General features: G+C 43.4%; 1 protein-coding gene across 10 annotated transcripts in view; it reads right to left on the reverse strand.

The window, feature by feature from the left end:
• The window catches only part of LOC106565726 (band 4.1-like protein 1), a 203,585-nt gene that overhangs the window by 28,500 nt on the left and 156,084 nt on the right, over positions 1 to 19,001 (reverse strand). For 8 of the 10 annotated variants that reach the window (XM_045691843.2, XM_082959378.1, XM_045691841.2 and 5 more), the window contains 4 exons: positions 18,176 to 18,273; positions 17,309 to 17,484; positions 16,825 to 17,069; positions 9,757 to 9,792 (listed from right to left, as the gene is read on the reverse strand). In XM_045691843.2, coding sequence (XP_045547799.1) covers positions 9,757 to 9,792; positions 16,825 to 17,069; positions 17,309 to 17,484; positions 18,176 to 18,273 — 555 coding nt within the window. The remainder of the gene's footprint in view (positions 1 to 9,756; positions 9,793 to 16,824; positions 17,070 to 17,308; positions 17,485 to 18,175; positions 18,274 to 19,001) is intronic. The other 2 variants (XM_082959380.1, XM_082959382.1) reach the window with 2 other exon arrangements.

Here is a 19,001-nt window from a genome sequence, read left to right on the forward strand (position 1 = left end):
AGTTTATTAGCAAGTGCGTCGGTGATGTTGTACCCACAGCGTCTATTAAAACATTCCCCAACCAGAAACCGTGGGTTGATGGCAGCATTCGCGCAAAACTGAAAGCGCGAACCACTGCTTTTAATCAGGGCAAGGTGACCGGAAACATGACCGAATACAAACAGTGTAGCTATTCCCTCCGCAAGGCAATCAAACAAGCTAAGCGTCAGTATAGATACAAAGTAGAGTCACAATTCAATGGCTCAGACACGAGAGGTATGTGGCAGGGTCTACAGTCAATCATGGACTACAAAAGAAAAACCAGCCCCGTCGCGGACCACGATGTCTTGCTCCCAGACAGACTAAACAACTTCTTTGCTCGCTTTGAGGACAATATAGTGCCACTGACACGGCCCGCTACCAAAACCTGTGGGCTCTCCTTCACTGCAGCCAACGTGAGTAAAACATTTAAACGTGTTAACCCTCGCAAGGCTGCAGGCCCATCCCCAGCCGCGTCCTCAGAGCATGCGCAGACCAGCTGGCTGGTGTGTTTACGGACATATTCAATCAATCCTTATCACAGTCTGCTGTTCCCACATGCTTCAAGAGGGCCACCTTTGTTCTTGTTCCCAAGAAAGCTAAGGTAACTGAGCTAAATGACTACCGCCCCGTAGCACTCACTTCCGTCATCATGAAGTGCTTTGAGAGACTAGTCAAGGACCATATCACCTCCACCCTACCTGACACCCTAGACCCACTCCAATTTGCTTACCGCCCCAATAGGTCCACAGACGACGAAATCACAATCACACTGCACACTGCCCTAACCCATCTGGACAAGAGGAATACCTATGTAAGAATGCTGTTCATCGACTACAGCTCAGCATTTAACACCATAGTACCCTCCAAACTTGTCATTAAGCTCGAGACCCTGGGTCTCGACCCCGCCCTGGTGTCAGGAAAACAACCTCACACTCAATGTCAACAAAACAAAGGAGATGATCGTGGACTTCAGGAAACAGCAGAGGGAGCAGCCCCCTATCCACATCGACGGGACAGTAGTGGAGAGGGTGGAAAGTATGAAGTTCCTCGGCGTATACATCACGGACAAACTGAAATGGCCCACCCACACAGACAGCGTGGTGAAGAAGGCGCAGCAGCGCCTCTTCAACCTCAGGAGGCTGAAGAAATTATTTTACAGATGCACAAGCTTTTACAGATGCACAATCGAGAGCATCCTGCCGGGCTGTATCACCGCCTGGTACGGCAACTGCTCCACCCATAACCATAAGGCTCTCCAGAGGGTAATGAGGCCTGCACAACGCATCACCGGGGGCAAAATACCTGCCCTTTAGGACACCTACACCACCCGATGTCACAGGAAGGCCAAAAAGATCATCAAGGACAACAACCACCCGAGCCACTGCCTGTTCACCCCGCTATCATCCAGAAGGTGAGGTCAGTACAGGTGCATCAAAGCTGGGACCGAGAGACTGAAAAACATCTTCTATCTCAAGGCCATCAGACTGTTAAACAGCCATCACTAACATTGAGTGGCTGCTGCCAACATACTGACTCAACTCTAGCCACTTTAATAATGTAAAAATTGATGTAATAAATGTATCACTAGCCACTTTAAACAATGCCACTTTATATAATGTTTACATACCCTACATTACTTATCTCATATGTATATACTGTACTCTATACCATCTACTGCATCTTGATGTAATAAATGTATCACTAGCCACTTTAAACAATGCCACTTTATATAATGTTAACATACCCTACATTACTCATCTCATATGTATATACTGTACTCTATACCATCTACTGCATCTTGCCTATGCCGTTCAACCATCACTCATTCATATATTTTTATGTACATATTCTTATTCATTCCTTTACACTTGTGTGTATAAGGTAGTTGTTGTGAAATTGTTAGGTTAGACTACTTGTTAGATATTACTGCATGGTCGGAACTAGAAGCACAAGCATTTCGATACACTCGCATTAACATCTGCTAACCATGTGCATGTGACAAATAAAATTTGATTTGATTTACAGTTGAAACCGGGACTAATCCGTGAAGAGCACACTTCTCAGTGTGCCAGTGGCCATCAAAGGTGAGTATTTTCCCACTGAAGTCAGTTACGATGCCGAACTACAGTCAGGTCAAGACCCTGGTGGGGGCGACGAGCACGTACAGTGCATTCGGAAAGTACTCAGACCCCTTGACTTTTTCCACATTTTGTTTCATTACAGCCTTGTTCTAAAATTGATTAAATTAAATGTTTTTCTCATCAATCTACACACAATAATGTGTGTAGATTATTGTGTGTAGATACCCCATAATGACAAATGCAAAAACAGGTTTTTAGAAATTTGTTCAAATATATTTCAAATAAAAAACTGAAATAACTTATTTACATAAGTATTCGGACCCTTTGCTATGAGACTCAAAATTGAGCTCATAGCATCCTGTTTGCATTGATCATCCTTGAGATGTTTCTACAACGTGATAAAATGTCCACCTGTGGCAAATTAAATTGATTGGACATGATTTGGAAAGGCACACATCTGTCTACAGTATATAAGGTCCCAAAGTTGACAGTGCATGTCAGAGCAAAAACCAAGCCATGAGGTGGAAGGAATTGCCCGTAGAGCTCCGAGACAGGATTGTATCGAGGCACAGATCTGGGGAAGGGTACCAAAACATTTCTGCAGCATTGAAGGTCCCCATGAACACAGTGGCCTCCATCATTTTTAAATGGAAACGTTTGGAACCACCAAGAGTTAGAGCTGGCCGCCCGGCCAAACTGAGCAATCAGGGGAGAAGGGCCTTGGTCAGGGAGGTGACCAAGAACCTGATTGTCACTCTGACAGAGCTCCAGAGTTCCTCTGTGGAGATAGGAGAACCTCGAAGAAGGACAACCATCTCTGCAGCACTCCACCAATCAGGCTTTTATGGTAGAGTGGCCAGACGGAAGCCACTCCTCAGTAAAAGGCACATGACAACCCGCTTGGAGTTTGCCAAAAGGCACCTAAAGGACTCAGTTTTACATTTTTATTACATTTGCAAACATTTCTAAAAACATGTTTCTGCTTTGTCATTATGGAGTATTGTGTGTAAATTCATGAGGAAAAAAGCTTTTTCATCCATTTGAGAATAATGCTGTAATGTAATAAACTGTGGGAAAAAATGAAGGGGTCTGAATACTTTCCGAATTCACTGTACACACACAGACGACATACGACTACATACACTCACACACACATGCATATTGACGCCACACACACACACTCTTCACATAAGCTGCTGCTACTCTGTTCATTATTTATCCTGATTGCCTAGTCCACCTACATGTACCACCTACATGTACAGTGGGGGAAAAAAGTATTTAGTCAGCCACCAATTGTGCAAGATCTCCCACTTAAAAAGATGAGAGAGGCCTGTAATTTTCATCATAGGTACACGTCAACAATGACAGACAAAATGAGGGAAAAAAATCCAGAAAATCACATTGTAGGATTTTTAATGAATTTATTTGCAAATTATGGTGGAAAATAAGTATTTGGTCACCTACAAACAAGCAAGATTTCTGGCTCTCACAGACCTGTAACTTCTTCTTTAAGAGGCTCCTCTGTCCTCCACTCGTTACCTGTATTAATGGCACCTGTTTGAACTTGTTATCAGTATAAAAGACACCTGTCCACAACCTCAAACAGTCACACTCCAAACTCCACTATGGCCAAGACCAAAGAGCTGTCAAAGGACACCAGAAACAAAATTGTAGACCTGCACCAGGCTGGGAAGACTGAATCTGCAGTAGGTAAGCAGCTTGGTTTGAAGAAATCAACTGTGGGAGCAATTATTAGGAAATGGAAGACATACAAGACCACTGATAATCTCCCTCGATCTGGGGCTCCACGCAAGATCTCACCCCGTGGGGTCAAAATGATCACAAGAACGGTGAGCAAAAATCCCAGAACCACACGGGGGGACCTAGTGAATGACCTGCAGAAAGCTGGGACCAAAGTAACAAAGCCTACCATCAGTAACACACTAAGTCGCCAGGGACTCAAATCCTGCAGTGCCAGATGTGTCCCCCTGCTTAAGCCAGTACATGTCCAGGCCCGTCTGAAGTTTGCTAGAGAGCATTTGGATGATCCAGAAGAGGATTGGGAGAATGTCATATGGTCAGATGAAACCAAAATATAACTTTTTGGTAAAAACTCAACTCGTCGTGTTTGGAGGACAAAGAATGCTGAGTTGCATCCAAAGAACACCAGGGGGTGGAAACATCATGCTTTGGGGCTGTTTTTCTGCAAAGGGACCAGGACGACTGATCCGTGTAAAGGAAAGAATGAATGGGGCCATGTATCGTGAGATTTTGAGTGAAAACCTCCTTCCATCAGCAAGGGCATTGAAGATGAAACGTGGCTGGGTCTTTCAGCATGACAATGATCCCAAACACACCGAGTGGCTTTGTAAGAAGCATTTCAAGGTCCTGGAGTGGCCTAGCCAGTCTCCAGATCTCAACCCCATAGAAAATCTTTGGAGGGAGTTGAAAGTCCATGTTGCCCAGCGACAGCCCCAAAACATCACTGCTCTAGAGGAGATCTGCATGGAGGAATGGGCCAAAATACCAGCAACAGTGTGTGAAAACCTTGTGAAGACTTACAGAAAACGTTTGACCTGTGTCATTGCCAACAAAGGGTATATAACAAAGTATTGAGATAAACTTTTGTTATTACCAAATACTTATTTTCCACCATAATTTGCAAATAAATTCATAAAAAATCCTACAATGTGATTTTCTGGATTTTTTTTCTCATTTTGTCTGTCATTGTTGACGTGTACCTATGATGAAAATTACAGGCCTCTCTCATCTTTTTAAGTGGGAGAACTTGCACAATTGGTGGCTGACTAAATACTTTTTTCCCCCACTGTATGTTCAGCAAGCTATTCTAGTCTAAGAGCTAAGGAGCGTTTTTTAAGGAGAGAAGCCAGCGGAGCACAGGTGTGTGCGTATTGCGCAAGAGACAGTGGCTATAAAATAGAAGCTTATTATGCATAACAAATCATTAGTTAGCTAAATATAAAGCTAATACTGCCTTGCATGTATTACCTGAAAGAGGTAGCCTAGGACATCTATATATAGGACTATATATCAATCTAGAACATGATTATCTATTTTGGATGCAATTTGAATGGAGTTGATGGAGAGAGAGAACGACTGCGAGAGATTTAAAGCAACGATACTTGAGTGATAGGCTGTTTTAAAACTCCACTACTGCAATAAAAAAGAAATCTTTACAAGAAAATAATCAGATGACCTCCGAGATGAATATGGGTAATTTAGACGCATTCAGTCTTTATATTACTGTAGCATAGGCTATGTTGCAGCAAATGTAAGCCTACCTGTCACAAGAAAAGAAGTTACCATGATAAGATGACAGGTCGACATGCATTGTGAACTGTGCCCCATACTGAGATAGCCTGTCTGTCCCCACACTGAGCATTGATGATTCATCATGCAAGCCGTAGAGAAGCCAGAAATAGACATCACATATAATTTAACAGTTCCATTTCTCGCCATGCTCTTCATATACATGATTTATTATAATTTACCGGTTTCTCACAGTTATTTATCCAGAGAAAAATGAGTGATTTGGGGCGTTAAATCTCGGTAACCGGGTTCCCGCCACTCAAACCCTAGTACCGGTCCTCATTGTATATGTTATTGTTATTTTATTGTGTTTTGCAAATTGTTCATACTTTTTAACTCTGCATTGTTGGGAAAGGGCTCGTAAGTAAGCATGTCACGGTAAAGTCCGCACCTGTTCTATTCGGCACAAGTGACAATTAACATTTTATTTGTTAAAGCTTCAGGCATTCTAAATGAGTGTGACTATAGGGAAAAAAAATAACTGGCTCTATGGATGCAAAAAACAAAGAGCTTTTACACTTGTCCAACGATGTTATGAAAACACTGTAACCATCTGTACTATTCAGATAACTTTACACATTCATACACACGTGTAAAACGGCACCGGAGCAGAAGGCAGACATTTTACGTGCCCCCAACCGATTGTGTTTTTTTTTGTTCATTTACCTGCGTTGTTTGTAACTTCTTTTTTTACTACTTTTATACATATTGTTGCCGCTACCGTCTCTTATGACCGAAAAGAACCTCTAGACATCAGGACTGCGATTACTCACCACGGACTAGCAGAATCCTTTTTCTTCTTTCACGACTCTGACGAGCCTGAAGCGGAGGATATACGGCTCCCTCGGGAACAGGCACTGACCCCAGTGATCTGCGTGAAGATGAGGCGGAGAAAGAGAGGCCGGAGGGCGGGCTGCCTTCTTAAGAGTAGGAGGCGATCGAATAAACCCCCACTCCCCTCAATTCTGCTCGCGAACATGCAATCTTTGGACAATAAAAAGGACGAGTTATTGGGAAGATTAAACTATCAACGGGACATAAAAAATTGTAACAGCTTATGCTTCAGTCGTGGCTGAACGACGACAATATCAACATACAGCTGGCTGGTTATACGATGTGCCAGCAGGATAGAACAGCGGCGTCTGGTAAGACAAGGGGCGGCGGTCAATGTATTTTTGTAAACAGCTGGTGCACGATATCTAAGGAAGTCTCGAGCTATTGCTCGCCTGAGGTAGAGTTTCTCATGAGGAGCTGCAGACCACATTACCTACCGAGAGAGTTTTCATCTGTATTCTTTGTAATTGTTTACACACCACCACAGTCAGAGGCTGGCACTACGATAGCATTGAATGAGCTGTATTCCACCATAAGCAAACAAGAAAAGGCTCACCCAGAGACGGCGCTCTTAGTAGCCGGGGACTTGAATGCAGGGAAACTTAAATCAGTTTTACCTAATTTGTATAAACATGTTATATGTGCAACCAGATAGAAAATAACTCTGGACCACCAATACTCCACACACAGAGATGCATACAAAGCACTCCCTTGCCCTCCATTTGGCAAATCTGACCATAATTCTATCCTCCTGATTCCCACTTACGAGCAAATATTAAAGCAGGAAGCACCAGTGACTAGATTGATAAAAAAGTGGTCAGATGAAGCCGATGCTAAGCTACAGGACTGTTTTGCTAGCAGTGACTGGAATATGTTCCGGGATTCCTCCAATGGCATTGAGGAGTACACCACATCTGTCATTGGCTTCATCAATAAGTGCATCGATGACATCATCCCCACAGTAACTGTACGTACATACCCCAACCAGAAACCATGGATTACAGGCAGCATCCTCACTGAGCTAAAGGCTAGAGCTGCCGCTTTCAAGGAGCGGGACTCTAACCTGGAAGCTTAAACGAAATCCCTGCTATTCATTGACTACAGCTCAGCGTTCAACACCATAGTGTCCTCAAAGCTCATCCATCAATAAGCTAAGGACCCTGGAACTAAACACCTCCCTTTGCAACTGGATCCTGGACTTCCTGACGGGCCGCCCCCAGGTGGTAAGCGTCGGTAACAACACATCTGCCACGCTGATCCTCAACACAGGGGCCCCTCAGGGGTGCGTGCTCAGCCCCCTCCTGTACTCCTTGTTCACTCATGACTGCACGGTCAGGCACGACTCCAACACCATCATTCAATTTGTTAGCAACAACAACGAGACAGCCTATAGGGAGGAGGTCAGAGACCTGGCCGTGTGGTGCCAGGACAACAACCTCTCCCTCAACATGACCAAGACAAAGGAGATGATTGTGGACTACAGGAAAAAGAGGACCGAGCACACCCCCATTTCTCATCGACAGAGCCCCAGTGAAGCAGGTTGACAGCTTCAAGTTCCTTGGTGTCCTCATCACCAATAAACTAACGTGGTCCAAGCACACCATGACAGTCGTGAAGCAGGCACGACAAAACCTATTCCCCCTCAGGAGACTGAAAAGATTTGGCATGGGTCCTCAGATCCTCAAAAGGTTATACATCTGCACCATCCTGACTGGTTGCATCACTGCCTGGTATGCCAACTGCTCGGTCTCCGACCACAAGGCACTACAGAGGGTGGTGCGAACGGCCCAGTACATCACTAGGGCCAAGCTTCTTGCCATCCAGGACCTCAATACCAGGCATTGTCAGAGGAAGGCCCTAACAATGGTCAACGACTCCAGCCACCCTAGTCATAGACTGTTCTCTCTGCTACCACACAGCAAGTGGTACCAGAGTGCCAAGACTAGGTCCAAGAGGCTTCTAAACAGCTTTTACCCCCAAGCCATAAGACTCCTGAAAATCTAGTCAAATGGCTACCCAGACTATTCACATTGCCCCCCCCCCCCCCAACTCTCTCCACACCACTGCCACTCTCTGTTGTCATCTATGCATAGTCACTTTAATTAACTCTACCTACATGTACATACTACCTCAACTAACCGGTGCCCCTGCACATTGACTCTGTACCGGCACACCCCTGTAAATATTGTTATTTTTTACTGCTCCTCTTTAATTACTTGTTACTTTTATCTCTTATTCTTATCGATATTTTTTTTAACTGCACTGTCGGTTAGGGTCTCGTAAGTAAGCATTTCACTGTAAGGGGTACACCTATTGTATTCGGCGCATGTGACTAATAAAATTTGATTTGATGTAACGTAAACTCACACCATTCCGTACAAATGTGCGCAACCGCGACATTCAAACGAGGCTCAAAGAAAACTAATGGGACTGTAGCGACTGTGTTGACTTCAAAATCTGGGGTGTGAACTACGTTTCTATTCAAGCATTGATCGACATGGTAATGGTTCTACAGTACTGGAGAAAGTTGAAAAAACTGACCCTCCGTTACATCGTGACGTGTCATGCCGTAACGTACAGCACGCATAAAGCAACTATTTCTGTCTTACAATCTCTCTCCACCAGGTGTAGCACTTCTCTCATCGTTTAAAAACAAGAAATGGACAGTGACGGGGGTAAGGGGGGATACCTAGTCATTGTTTGCATCATCACTGCAAGCATCATGACTCTCAAAGCCGCTGTTTACTTCTGAAGACCACTTTAGCACCGCTCTAAAAAAACGATTCAAATTCGACACAAACCTTCAAATAGGTATGTATTGACACATTATATAAAGTCTTTATAGTGTTTTATTTACATTTTAGAGGCGATAAGGTGATAAGTTGGATAGATCAAGTGAAAAAAGCAGTTTTGCCACACACATCTCTCTCCTTCTCACTACCACGCATTAGTTTCGCTTCCCAACCCGCCATTTTTAAAAAGACCCGACGGAGCTCATTGCCTTCTTGAATCATGCAGAAACAGGCAGCGTGGAGGTCATGTAATTGATTCTGTTAGAAAGGGGAGAAATTATGCTTTACAATGGTATTGACATTACAGTTGATCTGGAAGTATTACGTTTTTTGGGCGCTAAAATAAGGTCAATTGTACGGACCAAGGCGATGTACAAAAGTGAGTGAGTTTACCGCCGATAAGCATGTCATGCCTTAACCCGTTATTAATGTGTTAATTTGACAGCCCTTAAAATACTGGCTCTCCAATGAACAGCATCAAATGAATGCTTTGCAGCTTCAATGTAATACTATGGGTGCAAACAAATATATGATGGTGCAGAAGATTACTCACTGTATGTCAATTAGGCATACTGCTAGTTTATCACTAATATGTGGGATTACTGAACACAAAAAGACTGGTAGGCATAGAGCCATCTCCCAGACTGACAGACAGACAGACTGACAGAGAGACAGACAGGCCACCAGACACCAAATACCTCCTGTATATTGTCAAGTGGGGACCCAGCATCCTCCTTTTGCCAGCGAGGGTTAAAGAGAGAGAGAGCATATTAGTGAATGACAGGGAGAGAGAGCAAGAAAGAACAGCAGCAGGAGAAGTTAGGTTGGCTTGGCATGAGAGATAAGTGAAGGTTCGATACAGCAGTTAGTGGTGATAGTGAGCTATACTGGTTAGTCTCTGAGATGCATAGAGGGAGCAGAGTTAATTTTGCTTAAAATCTTTAGCTTTAAACCCCAGCAGGGAATGTCTTAGTGGTACCCGAAGTTCTAGCGGTACACTCTAGCACCAGCAGCACCCCTGCAGTCACTGCCATCTGACTATCTGCACTGAGACAGACACCTCCACCCTGACACAAACATCATATCCACACAAGCTGCGTGTCTCTCTAAGCTTCCATAGGTATCATCCTACTTATACTGCATCGTATCCTTACTTATAGCCTATTTCCATCCTAGAGAGGCACTTACCATCAAATGTGAATGTTTTTGATTCTGAGAAATAAGTAGGCTGAGCCTGGGTCCACAAATCTGTTTGTGTTTTATCCAACTCCTATGTCATGTAGCCTAGGGAATGTTATAGGACTTGGCTAAAGCACATACAGATCAATCAACCAGGCTAGGTTGGGCCATTTACCCTCTGAACCAGATATGACCACCATAGTATCTTAAGTCATGTAGCTACCCTCTCAAGCCTTCCTCCCATCTGCCTAACAGTACCTTGCCATAACCCAGGGTTTCCCAAACTCAGTCCTCAGGACCCCAAGGGGTGCATGATTTTTTTTTGGACCTAGCACTACACAGCTGATTCAAATAATCAACTAATCAGCAAGCTTCGATCATTTAGATCAGCTGTGTAGTGTTCGGGCAAAAACCAAAACTTGCTCCCCTTGGTGCCCCGAGGACCGAGTTTGGGAAATGCTGCCCTAACCCTAACCCTAACGTGATAACCCTAACAGTAACGTGATGACCTTAACCCTAACAGTAACGTGACAACCCTAACCCTAACAGTAACTTTATAACCCTAACAGTAACTTGCTAACCCTAACCGTAACGTGATAACCCTAACAGTAACTTGCTAACCCTAACCGTAACGTGACAAGCTTAACCCTAACAGTAACGTGATAACCCTAACAGTAACTTGCTAACCCTAACCGTAACGTGATAACCCTAACCCTAACAGTAACGTGATAACCCTAACAGTAATGTGATAACCCTAACCCTAACTTGAAAACCCGAACAGTAACTCGATAACCCTAACAGTAACATGATAACCCTAACAGTAACATGATAACCCTAACAGTAACATGATAACCCTAACCCTAACAGTAACGTGATAACCCTAACAGTAACTTGATAACCCTAACAGTAACGTGATAACCCTAACAGTAACGTGATAACCCTAACAGTAACGTGATAACCCTAACAGTAACGTGACAACCCTAACAGTAACGTGATAACCCTAACCCTAACAGTAACGTGATAACCCTAGCCCTAACAGTAGTGATAACCCTAACAGTAACGTGATGACCCTAACCCTAACAGTAACGTGATAACCCTAACAGTAACGTGATAACCCTAACAGTAACAGTAACGTGATAACCCTAACCCTAACAGTAACGTGATAACCCTAGAACTAACAGTAGTGATAACCCTAACAGTGACGTGATAACCCTAACCCTAACAGTAACGGGATAACCCTAACAGTAAAGTAATAACCCTAACAGTAACGTGATAACCCTAACAGTAACAGTAACGTGATAACCCTAACAGTAACGTGATAACCCTAACCCTAACAGTAACGTGATAACCCTTGCCCTAACAGTAACGTGATAACCCTAACCCTAACAGTAACGTGATAACCCTAACAGTAACAGTAACGTGATAACCCTAACCCTAACAGTAACGTGATAACCCTAACCCTAACAGTAACGTGATAACCCTTGCCCTAACAGTAGTGATAACCCTAACAGTAACGTGATAACCCTAACCCTAACAGTAACGTGATAACCCTAACCTTAACAGTAACGTGATAACCCTAACCCTAACAGTAACGTGATAACCCTAACAGTAACTTGCTAACCCTAACCGTGACGTGACAAGCCTAACCCTAACAGTAACGTGATAACCCTAACAGTAACTTGCTAACCGTAACGTGATAACCCTAACCCTAACAGTAACGTGATAACCCTAACAGTAATGTGATAACCCTAACCCTAACTTGAAAACCCGAACAGTAACTCGATAACCCTAACAGTAACATGATAACCCTAACAGTAACATGATAACCCTAACCCTAACAGTAACGTGATAACCCTAACAGTAACTTGATAACCCTTACCCTAACAGTAACGTGATAACCCTAACAGTAACGTGATAACCCTAACAGTAACGTGATAACCCTAACAGTAACGTGATAACCCTAACCCTAACAGTAACGTGATAACCCTAGCCCTAACAGTAGTGATAACCCTAACAGTAACGTGATGACCCTAACCCTAACAGTAACGTGATAACCCTAACAGTAACGTGATAACCCTAACAGTAACAGTAACGTGATAACCCTAACCCTAACAGTAACGTGATAACCCTAGCCCTAACAGTAGTGATAACCCTAACAGCAACGTGATAACCCTAACAGTGACGTGATAACCCTAACCCTAACAGTAACGGGATAACCCTAACAGTAAAGTAATAACCCTAACAGTAACGTGATAACCCTAACAGTAACAGTAACGTGATAACCCTAACAGTAACGTGATAACCCTAACCCTAACAGTAACGTGATAACCCTTGCCCTAACAGTAACGTGATAACCCTAACCCTAACAGTAACGTGATAACCCTAACAGTAACGTGATAACCCTAACAGTAACGTGATAACCCTTGCCCTAACAGTAGTGATAACCCTAACAGTAACGTGACAACCCTAACCCTAGCAGTAACGTGATAACCCTAACCTTAACAGTAACGTGATAACCCTAACCCTAACAGTAACGTGATAACCCTAACCCTAACAGTAACGTGATAACCCTAACAGTAACTTGATAACCCTTACCCTAACAGTAACGTGATAACCCTAACCCTAACAGTAACAACCCTAACCCTAACAGTAACGTGATAACCCTAACAGTAACGTGATAACCCTAACAGTAACAGTAACGTGATAACCCTAACCCTAACAGTAACGTGATAACCCTTGCCCTAACAGTAGTGATAACCCTAACAGTAACGTGATAACCCTAACCCTAACAGTAACGTGATAACCCTAACCTTAACAGTAACGTGATAACCCTAACCCTAACGTGATAACCCTAACCCTAACAGTAACGTGATAACCCTAACAGTAACATGATAACCCTAACCCTAACAGTAACGTGATAACCCTAACAGTAACGTGATAACCCTAACAGTAACGTGATAACCCTAACCCTAACAGTAACATGATAACCCTAGCCCTAACAGTAGTGATAACCCTAACAGTAACGTGATGACCCTAACCCTAACAGTAACGTGATAACCCTAACAGTAACGTGATAACCCTAACAGTAACAGTAACGTGATAACCCTAACCCTAACAGTAACGTGATAACCCTAGCCCTAACAGTAGTGATAACCCTAACAGTAACGTGATAACCCTAACAGTGACGTGATAACCCTAACCCTAACAGTAACGGGATAACCCTAACTGTAAAGTAATAACCCTAACAGTAACGTGATAACCCTAACAGTAACGTGATAACCCTAACCCTAACAGTAACGTGATAACCCTTGCCCTAACAGTAACGTGATAACCCTAACCCTAACAGTAACGTGATAACCCTAACCCTAACAGTAACGTGATAACCCTAACCCTAACAGTAACGTGATAACCCTAACAGTAACGTGATAACCCTAACAGTAACGTGATAACCCTAACCCTAACAGTAACGTGATAACCCTTGCCCTAACAGTAGTGATAACCCTAACAGTAACGTGATAACCCTAACCTTAACAGTAACGTGATAACCCTAACCTTAACAGTAACGTGATAACCCTAACCCTAACAGTAACGTGATAACCCTAACCCTAACAGTAACGTGATAACCCTAACAGTAACTTGATAACCCTTACCCTAACAGTAACGTGATAACCCTAACCCTAACAGTAACAACCCTAACCCTAACAGTAACGTGATAACCCTAACAGTAACGTGATAACCCTAACAGTAACAGTAACGTGATAACCCTAACCCTAACAGTAACGTGATAACCCTTGCCCTAACAGTAGTGATAACCCTAACAGTAATGTGATAACCCTAACCCTAACAGTAACGTGATAACCCTAACCCTAACGTGATAACCCTAACCCTAACAGTAACGTGATAACCCTAACAGTAACTTGATAACCCTTACCCTAACAGTAACGTGATAACCCTAACCCTAACAGTAACAACCCTAACCCTAACAGTAACGTGATAACCCTAACCCTAACAGTAACAACCCTAACCCTAACAGTAACGTGATAACCCTAACAGTAACGTGATAACCCTAACAGTAACAGTAACGTGATAACCCTAACAGTAACGTGATAACCCTAACCCTAACAGTAACGTGATAACCCTTGCCCTAACAGTAGTGATAACCCTAACAGTAACGTGATAACCCTAACCCTAACAGTAACGTGATAACCCTAACATTAACGGTAACGTGATAACCCTAACCCTAACGTGATAACCCTAACCCTAACAGTAACGTGATAACCCTAACAGTAACATGATAACCCTAACCCTAACAGTAACGTGATAACCCTAACAGTAACGTGATAACCCTAACAGTAACGTGATAACCCTAACAGTAACGTGATAACCCTAACCCTAACAGTAACATGATAACCCTAGCCCTAACAGTAGTGATAACCCTAACAGTAACGTGATGACCCTAACCCTAACAGTAACGTGATAACCCTAACAGTAACGTGATAACCCTAACAGTAACAGTAACGTGATAACCCTAACCCTAACAGTAACGTGATAACCCTAGCCCTAACAGTAGTGATAACCCTAACAGTAACGTGATAACCCTAACAGTGACGTGATAACCCTAACCCTAACAGTAACGGGATAACCCTAACAGTAAAGTAATAACCCTAACAGTAACGTGATAACCCTAACAGTAACGTGATAACCCTAACCCTAACAGTAACGTGATAACCCTTGCCCTAACAGTAACGTGATAACCCTAACCCTAACAGTAACGTGATAACCCTAACCCTAACAGTAACGTGATAACCCTAACCCTAACAGTAACGTGATAACCCTAACAGTAACGTGATAACCCTAACAGTAACGTGATAACCCTAACCCTAACAGTAACGTGATAACCCTTGCCCTAACAGTAGTGATAACCCTAACAGTAACGTGATAACCCTAACCTTAACAGTAACGTGATAACCCTAACCTTAACAGTAACGTGATAACCCTAACCCTAACAGTAACGTGATAACCCTAACCCTAACAGTAACGTGATAACCCTAACAGTAACTTGATAACCCTTACCCTAACAGTAACGTGATAACCCTAACCCTAACAGTAACAACCCTAACCCTAACAGTAACGTGATAACCCTAACAGTAACGTGATAACCCTAACAGTAACAGTAACGTGATAACCCTAACCCTAACAGTAACGTGATAACCCTTGCCCTAACAGTAGTGATAACCCTAACAGTAACGTGATAACCCTAACCCTAACAGTAACGTGATAACCCTAACCCTAACGTGATAACCCTAACCCTAACAGTAACGTGATAACCCTAACAGTAACTTGATAACCCTTACCCTAACAGTAACGTGATAACCCTAACCCTAACAGTAACAACCCTAACCCTAACAGTAACGTGATAACCCTAACCCTAACAGTAACAACCCTAACCCTAACAGTAACGTGATAACCCTAACAGTAACGTGATAACCCTAACAGTAACAGTAACGTGATAACCCTAACAGTAACGTGATAACCCTAACCCTAACAGTAACGTGATAACCCTTGCCCTAACAGTAGTGATAACCCTAACAGTAACGTGATAACCCTAACCCTAACAGTAACGTGATAACCCTAACCTTAACAGTAACGTGATAACCCTAACCCTAACAGTAACGTGATAACCCTAACCCTAACAGTAACGTGATAACCCTAACAGTAACTTGATAACCCTTACCCTAACAGTAACGTGATAACCCTAACCCTAACAGTAACAACCCTAACCCTAACAGTAACGTGATAACCCTAACAGTAACGTGATAACCCTAACAGTAACAGTAACGTGATAACCCTAACCCTAACAGTAACGTGATAACCCTTGCCCTAACAGTAGTGATAACCCTAACAGTAACGTGATAACCCTAACCCTAACAGTAACGTGATAACCCTAACCTTAACAGTAACGTGATAACCCTAACCCTAACAGTAACGTGATAACCCTAAGCCTAACAGTAACGTGATAACCCTAACAGTAACTTGATAACCCTTACCCTAACAGTAACGTGATAACCCTAACCCTAACAGTAACAACCCTAACCCTAACAGTAACGTGATAACCCTAACAGTAACTTGATAACCCTTACCCTAACAGTAACGTGATAACCCTAACAGTAACGTGATAACCCTAGCCCTAACAATAGCTTGATAACCCTAACCCTAACAGTAACGTGATAACCCTAACCCTAACAGTAATGTGATAACCCTAACCCCAACAGTAACGTGATAACCCTAACAGTAACGTTGTAACCCTAACCCTAACAGTAATGTGATTACCCTAACAGTAACGTGATAACCCTAACAGTAACATGATAGCCCTAACCCTAACGTGATAACCCTAACCCTAACAGTAACGCGATAACCCTAACAGTAACTTGATAACCCTAACCCGTGATAACCCTAACAGTAACGTGATAACCCTAACCCTAACAGTAACATGATAACCCTAACCCTAACAGTAACGTGATAACCCTAACAGTAACTTGATAACCCTTACCCTAACAGTAACGTGATAACCCTAACCCTAACAGTACCTTGATCTCCTTCTTCTTGCTGGGGGTGGGGACACCATCCTCACCCTCCTCTTGGTCGTTGTATTCCTCTAGATCCTGTTCCTCATCCTGATCCTCCTCTTGGTCCTGCTCCAAACTGGGTGGTTCCAGTTCTGTCTCCTGTTCATCCCCAGAGGGGCTGTGGAGGTGGGGGTGTTCACTGCCACTGTGCTGGGACAGACCATCCTGGTTTTCACACATGGCCGACACTGGCCGGGAGAACTCTGCTAGTTAGACCAAGGCACAATGGGACTGTTTTATTACGAGGGAACAGTCCTGCATTAGATATACATATAGTAAGTATACGGCCGCATCCGCAGTACATCTCAAGACACGGTCTTCAGGTATGAAAAAATATCCCATAGCCACTAACAACCCTAACAGTATCAATATCATTCAATATTTTCACTTTTAACAATTGTCCGTTGTGTGAGTAGCCCTTGAGGAACACCACTATGGTACCTACCTCCGTCCAGACTGCGGGACAGCAGGTACCTCTTGCTGGTGGAGCGTTCAAAGTGTGGCGCAGGCCGGTCTATGAGAGCGCTGGCCTGCCGTGTCTGGGCCTGGGTTCGCCCACTATATCGAAACTTAGAGCCCATCACCAAGAAGCCCTTAGGAGGAGGCTCTGGAGACACTAACCTGGAGGTGTTATAGTCCACAGACAGAGAGGAATTCATCAGCCCTAATTCTGGAGACTTTAACCTGAAGATTACCTGGCATTTTGGTTGCAACAGTATAAAAACAACAAGAGTTAACTTAAAATACTGGGGAAAGAGAAATTCACCATCCTTGCTTTACAGCAATACAATTGAGAGAAATACCAGATGTTAGTATGAGATTAGTTACTGGATGTAGTAAATTACTTTGTAAAATGCTGAGAACAGTGTTCTTTGCACTGGAGCAGTGTTGAAAACATTGCACTATTCTACTGTATGTGGTTCCCTATTCCCCTTACAGTGAATTCCTCAAAGCCTGAGCTAACAGGGGCAGAGAAACACCAGAGATAAAAAGTAACATGAGGAGGAAACAGAGAGGGAAACACCCTAAGCCTCAGTGTAGTGCTGGCTACTATGGAATAAAATGCTGCTGTGGGTGGTGCCTATAGGGAGACTATAGGCACTGTGCTCTAATCACTCCTGAGCTTCCCCTGTAGCGGGATACAGCAGGTGCTGTAGGCTGCTGGGAAGAAGCTACAGAGAGATGTGGACAGGAGGGATGTGAGTGGTGAGATGGTAGCTATATTTGGCTGCCTAAGATGAAGAGGACTTGAGGAGAAATGGCTTGCTAGGTGTAACTTAAGCGAGTCCTACTCCTTGAAGGGAAAAGATACCTGAAGAAGGTGTGGTGCTCGATGCAGACCTTCCACAGTCTCTTAGCCGCCCGGTGGTTTGGAAGCTTGAAGCCAATAGTGCTCTCAAACTGCTCGTACTGGTTTCAGAGAGGGAGACAGAAAGGGAGGGAAGGAGGGAGGGAGGGGCAGGTGTTTACTGTGGTTACATAGATTAGAGTATGAGGGAGTGACAGCAGTTTTGAATGACATGATACATTCTTAACAACAACCTTGAAATACATCATCACTTTATTTCATATTCCAAACTGTCACAATTTTAAGTTATATGCTGTTCAACTACATTTGCTGAATTGGCCCGCTTGTCACTCAGGAGATGCAATGAGCTCTAAGCAAAAAGACACCGTGTGAAACTGTTCACTGCTGTAAACCCCCGGACGGTTAACACTCCCAAGTATGCACACAACACTCTTAGAAAAAAAGGTGCTATCTAGAACCTTAAAGGGTTCGTTGGCTGTCCCCATAGGAGAACCCTTTGAATAATCCTTTTTGGTTCCAGATAGAACCCTTTTGGGTTTCATGTAGAAACCTTTCTAAAGAGGGTTCTACATTACATGGAACCCAAAATGGTTCTACTTGGAACCAAAAAGGGTTCTACCTGAAACCAAAAAGGGTTATCTTATGGGGACAGTTGAATAACCCCTTTGGTACCCTTTTTTTTAAGAGTACAGTAATCTGCTCTCCCTGAAATTACAGCCCTGTGACCACCAGACAGATTCCTGCACTGAGCTGAGCAAAGGACTAAGAAACTGCAGTTTTCAGACAGCAGGGACAAACATGAGGGTGGCATTTCATGGCTCTATATTTA

The sequence above is a fragment of the Salmo salar genome, chromosome 12 (genome assembly GCF_965601325.2).
Source record: "Salmo salar chromosome 12, fSalSal1, whole genome shotgun sequence".
Lineage (NCBI taxonomy): Eukaryota > Metazoa > Chordata > Actinopteri > Salmoniformes > Salmonidae > Salmo > Salmo salar.